The sequence below is a fragment of the Acomys russatus genome, chromosome 25 (genome assembly GCF_903995435.1).
Source record: "Acomys russatus chromosome 25, mAcoRus1.1, whole genome shotgun sequence".
Taxonomy (NCBI): Eukaryota; Metazoa; Chordata; class Mammalia; order Rodentia; family Muridae; genus Acomys; species Acomys russatus.
Window position 1 is genome coordinate 46,513,928 of NC_067161.1, and position 13,054 is coordinate 46,526,981.

General features: G+C 45.0%; 1 protein-coding gene across 1 annotated transcript in view; it reads right to left on the reverse strand.

Moving 5' to 3' along the window:
- Dnah9 (dynein axonemal heavy chain 9) overlaps window positions 1–13,054 on the reverse strand; it is a 328,265-nt gene that overhangs the window by 76,442 nt on the left and 238,769 nt on the right. Inside the window, 2 exon segments of the mRNA XM_051167603.1 lie at window positions 7,304–7,522; window positions 7,524–7,730. Coding sequence (XP_051023560.1) covers window positions 7,304–7,522; window positions 7,524–7,730 — 426 coding nt within the window.

A 13,054-nucleotide genomic window follows, 5' to 3' on the forward strand; every position in this document is an offset into this window, starting at 1 on the left:
GGAGGCACGAGAGAGTGGTATAGGAACCTACTATGTTGTAAGTTTCTTAAGTATATAGTTAAAAGGGTTTGAATGGAGATACTTTGCTTTGGGTGGACAATGCTCCTCTCAGAAACCATTGGTTATTAAGTGAAAATCTAAATGCCAAGGCATGGACTGCCTCTTAAGTGCCATGGGTCAGGGAGGCCCCAGGGGGCATCCAAAACAATTGCAGGCTATTGCGATTCCTTTTGACTGTACAGTGGAACTAGGTGGCATGACCCTATTGCTGAAGATACCACAAAGTTCAGTTGTAGGATAAAAAGCATCAAGATGGGCCTGACCTGGAAGCTTCCTCCCTGCTGGCCAGCCTTCACAGTCCTGGAGGGTGCCAAGCAGGATGATTGGAGGGAAAAGTCATAAATATCTAGCCGTGAACCCTTCAAACTACATCCTGCCGAACAAAATGTGCCCACTGGTCCAATAGTGACATGGCTGCTATGGGGTAACCAGCTGCCTTCTGACTGGACTTGAGGCTTACTCCACAAGAGGGAGCTCATATCTAGGATTGTAAACCTGGCCAAAACTCCACGGGAAGACCACAGGCTCTGGGTCAAGGAATCTATTGCTGTTGTTTTCATAAATGGACATGTTGTTAAACTATCATCTAAATATTTATGTTTATATCTATTAATTATGCTGCTGTCAACCTTGGCCAGAAAAGCTTCTTTTTGAGGTGGGCTTTGAGATAGGGTTTCTCTGTGTAGCCTTGGTTGGCCTGGACTCACTTTGTAGACCAGGCTGGCCTCGAACTCACAGAGATTCACCTGCCTCTGCCTCCCAAGTGCTGGGATTACGGGCGTGCACCACATTCTTTTTTTTTTTAAGTTTATTTTATTAATTTATTCATATTACATCTCGATTGTTAGCCCTTCCCCTGTTTCCTCCCATTCTTCCCTCCCTCCCATTTCTCCCCTTCTCCCCTCCCCTATGTCTGTGACTGAGGGAGATCTCCTCCCCCTATATATGCTCTCAGAATATCAAGTCTCTTCTTGGTAACTAGCTATCCTTCCTCTGAGTGCCACCAGGTTTCCCCATCTGGGGGACATGGTCAGAAAAGGGGCACCAGAGTTCGTGTGAGAGTCAGATCTCACTCTCCACTCAACGGTGGAGAGTATCATGTTCGTCGGCTAGGTCTTGGTAGGGGTTGGAAGCTTACTATCTATATTCTCCTTGGCTGGTGCCTTAGTTTGAGGAGGACCCCAGGATCCAGATCTGTCTGTCATAAAGTTCTTCTTGTAGGTTTCCAGGACCCTGTGGCTCCTACTATTTCCTCTTTTCTTCCATGCTACTCTTGCCTAAAATCTCAATCGGATATCCTCTCCTCTGACCCACTTTCTTGGTAAGTAAAGATTTTCATGGTACGTATCCCTTGGACTAGTGTTTTGATATAAGTGAGTATATACCGTTTGTCTCTTTTTGCTTCTGGGTGAACTCACTCATTATGATAATTTCTAGATTTGTCCACAAATTTCGGGAATTCCTCATTTTTAATAGCTGAGTAGTATTCCATCGTGTAAATATACCACAGTTTCTTAGTCCATTCATCTACTGAGGGACACTTAGGCTGTTTCCATGTTCTGGCTATTATGTATAGAGCAGCTATGAACATGGTTGAGCATATGTCCCTGTTATGTGGTAGGGCATTTTCTGGGTATATTCCAAGGAGTGGGATGGCTGGGTCTTGAGGAAGCCCTATTCCCATTTTTCTGAGAAAGCGCCAGATAGCTTTCCAAAGTGGTTGTACTAGTTTGCATTCCCACCAGCAATGAAGGAGTGTTCCTCTCTCTCCACATCCTCGCCAACATGTTCTTAACTGGTCAAAGCACTGAGAGTTAAGTGACTGTTGAGTATTCAGCCCTCAAGGGACATAAATAGTAGATAGCATTCCCTCTGGGATTCAGGGAACGTTGCAGAAGTAGGGTGTGTGTGTGTGTGTGTGTGTGTGTGTGTGTGTGTGTGTGTGTGTGTGTGTGTGTGTGTGTGTGTGTGTTGGGGTGAGGTAGGAGACTATAAAAGCCATAAGAAGGGTAATTGTGCTTTGTGATACTGTCTACTGGACATCGTATGGTCATTCTAGTTGAACTCAGTTATAGTTACCTGAGCGGCTGTCTATGGCTGGGCCTGTCATCATTTCTTCATGAATGAGAGAGGGGCTGATGTGGCTCCTTCCTTTTCTGAGAGCCTATCAATAGTTAATGGTTCCTGAGGGGGTGTGTCTGTCATTTTCTTCAACAGTGTAGCCACTGGGGGTAAGTAACTAACTCCATCTATGCTTGCATAAGCAACCCTAGTTAAACTCAATGGAACACACACACGCGCATGTAGAAACAGGAACAGAGAGTAAGATGGTTTCAGTGGCAAAGGGACAGTTAAGCAACATCAATCAAAAGGCATGTGACCTTATGACCAAAATTCATCACATCCATGTATGAGATTGTCAGGAAATAATAAAGAATGAAAGCTAAGCACATCACTGCAGAGTGTCAGGTGCTATGAACAGTAAAGAGGTCACAGGTCTCCTGGACAGGTGAGCAGGATGCTGAGGGTTCAGCGGACTAGAGCAGAAAGTGTTCAGCATTTTCAAGGAAGAAAAGTGAGTGAATCAGATTTCAGTACTCTGCAAAATAAAGACAGTTCCAGGCTGACTGTTCTGAACATTGACTTCTTGCTCAACACTTTGCTTTCCTGAGAAAGTGACTTGAGGATGGACTACAGCAAAATAAAATGATAAAGCCAAGAAAGGAGGTGGCCTATGACTCAGACACCATGGAAACCAGCCCAGGAAATAAACTGGTGGTCCCTTGCTTATTTATCCAACACTGACTGGAGCTCTGAACTAGGAGCAAGGGAGCAAGACACTGGGGATAGTGACTTGCTAGGGCCCCTGGCTGGCTGGAGAATGGATAAATAATGGAGGCTACACAAAAGGAAATAAAGGATGAAAACCAATAAAGGAAGATAGAAACTCCCTGGAGGAAAAGAAGCTGTAAAAAATAAAAAGTAAGTTAGGAGCTAGAGAAAGGTCTCAGTGGCTAAGAGCACTTGTTGCTAATACAGTGGACCCAGGTTTCATTTCCTACATGGTGGCTCACAACCAGCTGTAACTCCAGTTACACGGGATTTGACATCATTTTCTGGTCCCTGAGGACACAGGATACACATGTAGTGCACATATAGACATGTAGATAAACACACATAACATGTGGACAATAGAGACATTCACACAATATAAATGGAGGCTCTTGATCTTCAAAACATTTCCCAAATCAGGCTCCGGACAGAGCCACTCCATGTTGGTTACAGAAGCCAGTGCTTCTGGCCATGAGAACCACAAAACAGAGATGATGTCATGATCATAGAAGATGGGAGGCTGAGAGGAGAGCAGAAGTTTGGGATGATAGACAGCTCCATCCTGAAAGAGGCGGCTCCCAGGAAGCTGCATCTATGCAATGAAGCAAGAAATAAAGACAGTGTCGTATAAAGCTAGTTGCCACAAATTTTCTGGGAGGGTGTCAAAATAAACAATGTAGAGAAGCCAGTTGCCCGAATCAGACACGCTGGGGAGTGGAAAGGTAAGTTTAGCACAAGATGGCAACAAGAACTGGCCAGACACTAGTCAAGTATCAGGAAAAATGCATTGATAGGGCTGGTGGCAAAACGCAACCCGGCCATTCGCTTCCATAGAAAGACACTAACTACCCACAGGGCCATGAATGATGCATAGAAATCTTCTGATTGTTTATATAATGGCCAGAAACCAGATCTCTGTATACATTTTCTGATATTTTCAATATTAGCAGCTGCCTTAGTCACCGTTCTACTGATGTGAAGAGATGCCATAACCAAGGCAACCTTTATAAAAGAAAGCATTTAACTGGGGGCTTGCTTTCTTTTTATAAGAGTTGCCAGCCAGGCACAGTGACACACACCTTTAACCCCAGCACTCTGGAGGTAGAGGCCAGTGGATCTCTGAGTTTGAGGCCAGCCTGGTCTACAGAGTGAGTCCAGGACAGTCAGGGTTATACAAAGAAACCCTGTCTCCAAAAACCAAACCACCCCCCCCTCCCCACAAAGTACCGCAACAATAAACAAACAAAAGAGTTGCCTTGGTCATGGTGTCTCTTCACAGCAGCAGAATATTATAGTAACTGAGTCAGCAACGTTTTTAGTCTCCTGCAGATATCGCTATAGGCTCACAGGGACAGTTCAGTTACTATATAGCAGGCTCTGAGATGGCCTCAATGGGTCTAAGTAGATCAAAGACTGTTGTTTCTCATGAAGACCTTTCTCCACTGTTTGTTATTTCCCAACAAAAGTGTCCAACGTTTTCTCATTACTACTATGCTTTATAAATTGTAATGTCAATTTATGCTTATTGTAGAAAATGAAATCATAGATGATCAAATCAAGATCATCCAAAATCCATGACACAGAGACTGACGCTGTTAACAAGGTGTGTGTGTGTGTGTGTGTGTGTGTGTGTGTGTGTGTGTGTGTGTGTGTGTGAACTCAAGTTACAGGGTACAGTTATAGCTGGGGCTACAGGAGCCTATGAGATGCCTGATATGGGTCCTGGGAACCTAACTGCAAGGGCTCTTAACTGCTGAGCCATTTCTCCTGCCACACATCTTGTTTTTAAACACACACGTGTGTGAGTGTGTGTGTGTGTGAGTGTACATGTGTGAAAGTGTGACTATTCACGTGTGAGTGGAGAAGGCTGTAGTGACCTCAGCAGCACCTGGATTGGGCCTCCGTGAGAAGGATGGGCGCTGGCTGGCACCCTCTGACGCAGTAGTAAGTGGTCGGTCACATCCTTGAAATGGTTACAGGCACACGGATAAGCACAGGAAGGAGAGGAAGTGGTTAAAAGCAGAAAATATTTTGGCTGAAAAGGAACGCTTTCTATGGCAGCCCAGTGTTCTTTGCATACTCTCCTTGCATTCCCGGGTTGAGTGGGCCCATCATGTGAATTTGGCTACTGGTAAGGTATAAACATTTAAAAACATCCCCATCTGCACCACATGTTCTTTTTGTTAAAATAACTTGAGTTAAAAGTCTTTAAAAATTCAGTTCTTTACACTTTTCTGGGAAATACTGAACAATCTGAAAATTATTAGCAAGATTTTTTCCCCCAAAAGCTGCAAAGGGGGATGCTAAGGTGTTTTGTGCTTGCCGAGGACTGGTTATGACCATTACCTGCTGTATTAAATAAATGGTCCATGAACACCCAGGTTTATAAAGCAGCTGTTTAGAGGAGATTAATTTCTTCACCAAAGTTATTGTTATTGATTAAGATGCTGTGTATTGAGGTTGGGCCCTAAAACATGTTACGGTTGAGCTATATCCCCAGTCTCAAGGATTTGTATTACACAAAAAGACTGCTTGCAGAGATTTTATGTGCAGATTTTCATCAGACCATCAATAAACCAATGCCACACAAAACACGCAGCAAGTCTACAGTCCTAATTCTCAGTCTGCAAAACCTGCTTTATCATTCCCATGCATTTGCAGCAGGAATCTTATTTGCCTGCAATGCATGTCAGGGAGCTAGGTATCCAGGACGTTGTTTGGATTGCACTTGAATGTGACAGTGACTGAACTCATGCATGTGCGTGTGTGTGTGTGTGGTGTGTATGTGCGTGTGTATGCGTGTGTGTGTGGTGTGTGTGTATATGCATGTGTGTGTGTTGTATATGTGTGTGTGTATGCGTGTGTGTGGTGTGTGTGTGTGTATGCATGTGTGTGTGTTGTATATGTGTGTGTGTATGCATGTGTGTGTATGCGTGTGTGTATGCGTGTGTGTGTATGTGTGTGATGGACAGCACAGGAAGCAAGGTAAGGGAGAGCAGCAACAGGGATGATCATGGTCCCCAAGGCCCTTCTTGCTCTTCTCTTTGTCACACACTGCCTCTGCCTCATGCTCCACGCATGGTTGCCTTCAGTCCTCAGGGCAACCCCATGAGGCAGGTACTATTATTTTGTCTACTCTCCTTCAGGGACCTGAGTCTGGGCACTCCAAAGACATAAGAAATAAATAGTACAGCTGAGACTGAAGCCAAGGCCTGTAATATATTTTAATTGTATTCTTTCCTCTCCTCTAACTCCTCCTGGGTTCTCTTTACCCCCCTGCCCAAGCCAACTTCAAGTTCTTTCTCTCTCTCTCTCTCTCTTCATTCTCTTGGAAAAAAAAAAAAAAAAAGCAAAACAAGCAAAAGAAAAACAAGAGAAAACAAAACAAAACAAAAAAAAAGATCAGCAGGATAAAAATTAGCAAAACAAAAAAAAAAAAAGTGGACAAAAGCCCCAAAGAAAACGTGGAGTCCATTTTCTGTTGGCCAACTATTCCCGGGCTTTCTGCCTGCCCTGGAGTGCAGTGGTTTTTACCTGTGACACTCCACTAGAGAACCCTGATTTTTCCCCTTCCCAGGAGAGATCCATTGTGAATTGCTTCTTGGTGAAGGGCGGGGCTTTGTAGAAATGCGCAGATTTTTAAACCATGCTATCTTAAGCTTTCTGATTGCTACCTCTCACTTCGCTAATTTTTAATCTTCTTTTTTGGCTGAGATCCGAGCCCAGGGCATCATATGTGCTAGGCAAGAGCTCTACGGAGCTGTCTGCACTCTTCTCAGCCTGCTTGTACTCATTACAATAGTAAAAGAGAAATTCAAGGACAATCCTCTCTCTGGCAGGTGTAGGCCCAAGGTTACAACAACCCTCAAACCCGAGGGACACATCTTTAATAATGTATGGTGCTTATAAATGCTAACAAGCCTTAGGTGGAGCGAAGACCACATAACCCACACCATGCCTACTTATTCACTTCACTTAATCTTGCTGTGTAGCTCAGGCTGGCCCCAGAACTTATGATGCTCTTGCCTCAGCCTCCCGAGGGCTGGCTCTACATGCTTGTGTGTGCCATCAGTATGACTTGACTTGTTTCTAAAAGCTCGCCTAAAAACAACGAGGATCTCACACACCATGCCCACATCTTCACACTGCAGGAAGCGAGGCAGCCCAACAATGGCCAGAGCTGGACGTAAGGGGTGGAAAAGGTGATGTTAAGACAGCGCCAACCTACATTTCGGGGGAGGGGGGTAAGCATCTCAGAACCTTACACTTTTGTTCCTCATTATCAAAAGTGCAACACATTTAGTTCCTATTTGGCTGATGAGGGGACAGCTGTCAGACTCTGGTGGTGGCCAGAGGGTGCCGTCTGTTTTCTAGAAGGCCAGAGTTGGGCAGGAGAGTTAGGTCCACTTACAGTGATCTTGGCTTTGATGGCTGCCAGCTTCTCCTGGGCAGCGGTGAGGTCTGAGGTGGCTTTGTTCAAAGCTTGGCGCTTTGGTTCCACCTCACAGAAGACCTCATAGAACTTCACAATGTTCATGACCCAAGAGCAGAGGCCGGCGGCTGCATAGGACTTGGTGGCCACGAATTCTGGGTTGAACGCAGGATCTTGCAGATATGGCCTGATGGCTTTTGAGGCAGTTCTCATGAATGTGCTCCTTGTCGAAGTGGATTAGCGAATCCAGGAAGCTGTCCACCTTGGCCATAGTGAGCTTGGCAGCCTTCCAGCTGCGGTCCTTGGGCACCTTGCCCCCTGGGGCCATGAGCACCATGACAGCAGCGCTGACATTACTGACGGCCAGAGGTGGGGAACCAAATGACTTCAGCTCTGTCAGGTTGGTCTGAGAAGAGAGGAGGAGGTCGTTAGAAGAACATGGATGAGTTCTCTTTGTCCTGGGCTGCTAATGGAGTTAGGCTGTGGAGTGATCAGTCTGAAAGGGCTGCTTTGAAGCCTGCAGCAGCTCTCTGAATTTTAAATATCATGACTCATCAAAAGGAAAGTAGAGTGACTCCCTAGTGGCTTCAGACTCCCCTGATGGTTACCCGAGCCTCAGCTATGTTCTTTCACCACTAAGTGACTTACAGCCCATTAGAAACACACCAATATTTCACATCTAGCTGAGAAATAAAAGGATGCCAATACACTCTGAAACATGCAGCATGGCATGAATAAAAGATAAGGTTATTATAAATTAATTTCCATCTTGGATTGAAGAGAATAGCACTGAAACTCAACTAATTTTTCCCCCTTTTAATTAAGCTGCTTTCTTCCCTGAGCTCATTCTAAATACACTTGACTGTCCTGAAAGTACAGCGGCATTTTTGCCAAGAAATAACTCAGACAGAAAGCCAGGAGTGGCTTGAGAGTCAACTGTGTGTGACTGGTCTCAGGTGTGCCCTTTGCTGCAGGAAGATGTTGACCTTGAATATTTAAATTTCCCAGGCCTCAGTGTCCTCATCTGTAACCTAGAAGTGATGACTCTGACTCTTAGGCTCCCCAAGCCTCAGTGTCCCCATCTGTCATCTGGACCCCGAGGAGTCACTAACTTGGATATGCAGCTCTGGCTGCAGGCATGACCTTGTGAATTGGATTCAAGGCAAGCTGTGATAGTCACTGAGAAAGCCGAGAAAGCCTGCTTTTGGAAAGGTGATTTTTAAAGTGGAGTCAGGAGGATCTTATTGCAAAGTTTAAGACCTTCTGTAAATGAATGTGAACTGCTCTTGAGCCTAAAAATTTACAGTGGGGGGGGGGGCGGAATCAGTCTAACACCTGACAGAAGTGGACATAAGGTGAAATAGATGCTCCATTCACTACATTTTTCCCCCCAGATTTCAAAAAGTGATTTAAATTGAAATAGAATTACACCACTTATGCCTTCCCGTTCCTCCCTCCAGCCTCTTTCAGTAACCCTCTCTTGAGTCCATTCATGACTTCCCTTTAAGTTGACAGCCTCTTTTTCTTTGATGATAGTTGGCGGGTGTCCGTACACAAAGATACATCAATAGAACATGCCAATCAGCCCCCTTATTGGCTGTCCGGTCCAGATTGGCCAGCCTTGAAACTATATACCCAGAAACACCAAAAGTGTAGCCAACAGGCTATACTCTTGAACTCTTGTCACATGTGATGACAGCACTCTGTCGGGGGCAGGAGCAAAAAGCAGCATAAATGCAAGTGTGTGCTAGCACAGGTGGAAAGGAGGAGATAAGAGAGGGTAGAGTAAGGAAACAAACTGAAGCATGAACCTTCACCACCTAAACTAGGAAGTCGGGCACAGCCAGTGGGTGGAATTAACACAAACTATGTATAAAAACAGAGAAGGAGCACAACCCAGATCTTGCACTGTTCTGATTTCAATGGAGCTATTTTCAGCCCTTTTCATATCCGGATATTTATACAAACCAATGGCAATAGTGTTGGTCTAAGAGACAGAACCCCCACTGACGTTGAGATGAGCTTTCTTTTATGGAAGGGTGGGACATGGGGCGGAGACCAGCAGGACTACATGTTGAGTGTCCACAGGGAACTCTGGGCCTTCTCTTGCTTCTGGATCTCTGTGTGGGTTTGTTTTTTGTTTTTGTTTTATTTTTATTTATTATTTTTTTTTTTTGCACACTTTTTCTCATGTTGCAAGGCACCTGGACTGGCTCTCTGCCCCTGGCACTCTTTCCCTCTTTCTCTGCTTTCAAGTCACAATTGCTTCCTGCTGGGATTTGGAAGATGCTTTTGAAAGTACAAAGCTTGGTTCCAAAGGTAACATCACAAGGTGCTTCGGTTCTTTAAGGAGCCTAGTGGGAAGCACCTGGTTGTACAAGGAGAGTGGTCTCGAAGAGGCTTGCCAGATGCAGGATTTTCTATTCTTCCTGGCCGAAGGTGTACACACCAGCTCCTCCACTGGTGCATCAGCCTTGAAAGAGAGCTGATCCTGGTCTTGAGCCACCAGAACCAGAAACCTGAATAAGCCAGTATTTACTATAAGCAGCAAGTGTGCTGCAACACTGACTAATGTACTTCCTTTTGCTGGTACTGGCTTATGGAGCCCATTTCTATCTCAGGATATTTGTAAGAACACTTGTTCCCAAGACATTTGCATGGCTTACCCTGCCCCATCCCTCAAGATTTTAGCAAAACATCCTCTACTCAGAGAGATTCTATGCATCCTCTTTTTCTTAATCTTGTTTTTCTTTTTCTTTTTTTTCTTGTCACAAATGAATAGGTCTCATTTATTAGGTTCATAGAAAACACATCACGGTATAAAACTCATAGGGAGAAATGGCCGTATTTGAAAACAGCTCTAAGGATCAATGTAGAACACAGGATGGTAGTAAGTGGGGTCACAGAACACACTAGAGAAATATGTATATTCAGCCCCCCTGGAGCTTGTCCTATCTTAATTCCATGGTGATTTTCTTCAGCAAACTTACTGCACTCTAAACAACTGTTACTTCTTCCTTGTTGACCTACTGTATTTTTTGTCCTCAAGAGTACAGGGACCCGCCTCTATTGGTCTTTTAAGAACCTGATTTCCTCTGCTCAGAAAAAGCTTCTCTCTAGCAGATATCCATCAAATTGGACTTAGAAATGGTTGAATGGGGTGAAGGATTGATGACAGCTCAGTCCACATCCTTAGCTGTGTAAGCAGAGGCAAAAAGCCTTTTCCTCCAACAGAAGGCAGTACTTAAAAAAAAATGCCTAGGAAGGGCTAGGTGATGGCGGTGCACGCCTTTAATCCCAGCACTTGGGAGGCAGAGGCAGGAGGATCTGAGTTTGAGGCTGGCCAGGTCTACAGAGTGAGTCCATGACAGGCAGGACCACACAAAGAAACCCTGTCTTGAAAGATCCTATTAGGCATGGACCTCAAGCCAGCCACCACAGGGCAGACAGCTACAGTATAAGCAGGAGCAACAGAAGGTGGGAAGAAACATTCTCAGAAGGAAGCAGACACTATTTTCAGTGAACACACACTGGGAACTTTTGGCTCCACTCTACTCCTGTCTCATATGACAGATGAGGGGAATCTCTGTGTCTCTGGGGCACTGTAAATAATGCTAAAGTATGGTTAATGTTTAATGTTAATGTTAATGACAGGTCCTGATTGTGACCGCCTCCTTCTTCTTTGGGTGTGTGTGTGTGTCTATCTGCTCTCAATAAAAGTTACATGAGTGCTTAGACCTTGATTTTCTTGCCTTTTGAATCTTAAGTCATTGGGGGAAACACACACACACACACACACACACACACACACACACACACACACACACTCCATGCCACAGCCCCTTTCAGAGAACCCATCTGGCCCCTTCACCTTCACTCCTCGGCTGCCCGCCCCAGCCCTGGTACTCTGCTTCTCCATTCTGCTTCCCCCCTCGTAGCATCTGTTCTGTGTTACTGCTTTGGCTAAAGTAGCATCCTTCATCTCATTGTCTCTTGCCTCTGCTAGAATTTAAGCTTCCTAGAGGTAGGGCTCGCTCTTCATGCCTGCCTAGCACACAAAGAACAACCAATGAGTCTTTCTTAAATGGATGAATAGATAAACAAACAAACATATTGCATAACCTTGGGTTAAATAAATACTCATTTTTGGATGTGTTAGGCATGGTTTCAAGTGTTAAAGATGGCACGCGTGGTGGGAGGGGGGCTTAGGGGGAGGATTAAATAAGGAGACCAAAATCCTATCACTCATTCAAGTGAGTAAAAGAAGAGATAAATTTGATTATTATATTGTAAAATTTGTTTTACATTTATGTGTGTGTGTGTGTGTGTGTATGTGTGTGTGTCCATGTGTTATAGTGCACATGTGAACAACATGTGAGAATGAGTGCTGTCCTTCTGCTGTGTCGGTCCCAGGGATCAATTTTGGGTAGACATGCTCAGTAGCAAGTGCCTTTACCGACAGAGCCATCTTGCTGGCTCTTTCATATGGAAAGAAAGGCCACCCAGGCTCGGACTGAAGGGAGGTGGACCTGTTGGGCTATGAGGATTCCGATAGCTAAGGAAGCAGGCCTGGGAAGGTCTGTGATGTAGGGAGTGGGAAGGGACAGCTTTGCAGAGATCTAAGACAGCTGCAGGCTGACGAATCAGCACACTGGAAGACCCTGGCAAGAACACACATAGACCCAGGGGCCACAGTGGGCTAGGACTCAGGCAAGACAACATTTACTGTCCTTCCTGACGTGCATTACAGCCTCCTGTCTCATCCCTAGCCTACTTGTAGGTACGCCTCCTCTCACCCTACCCTTTGTTTCCTGGAAACTGCCATTCCTGGAGTGGATCCAGCTTAGCTGCATTGTGCTGACCCTCTTGGCCCTCCCTCCTCTCAGACCACCTTCATTCTGATACACAGAAATACTTCCCACCAGTGACTCCCATTGGCCACACCTGGAAGGGATGCCAGCAGGTGATTTTCACTATCCTTCCTGCCCTCCAGTTACACTCTCAGCCCTGTAGCATCATGCTGGCAAGTGCCTCTCCTCCCAACTGAACTCCATTCACTAAGAGACTCTAACTCTTGGAACTGACCCAGGGCCCCCCATCCTTTTGATCCCTTCCTCTTAAGTCATATTTTTGAGAAGCAGGGCTATCCTACCAGAGTCCCACTCCAACCATACCGCCAACTCCCTGGGGATCCCAACTCTTGGTGTAGAAAGAATACCCATATCTCTTTCCCATGGCCCCTCTCAGCCTTTTCTCCTAGTCCATCACTATTCCCCTCTGACACCCACTGATCTTCAGAAGCACCCACCTACTACCAGGGAACCCACAGCTGCTAGAATTTCCATATCCAAAGAGGGCAACAGAACTCAAAGAATGGAACATCCACCCGAGAAAAACAAACCAAGATATCAACAGCCAGAATCACTTCAATCATCCTGACTCCAGATGCCTAGACACCAGCACAAAACTATAAACATGAACAAGACAATATTCCTCCACCAGAACCTCATACCCCTACTATGATTGGTCTTGAGGAATGCAATATAGATGAAGCATAAGACAAGGATTTTAAAATATCAATTATAAATACGATCAAGGACTTTAAAGAGGAATTGAATAAATCACTCAGTGAATTCTGTGAAAACCCAAAGAAGCAGTGGAATACAATAATGAAAGCAGCTCAAGACATGAAAGTAGAAATAGAATAATTAAATTAAAACTCAAGCTGAA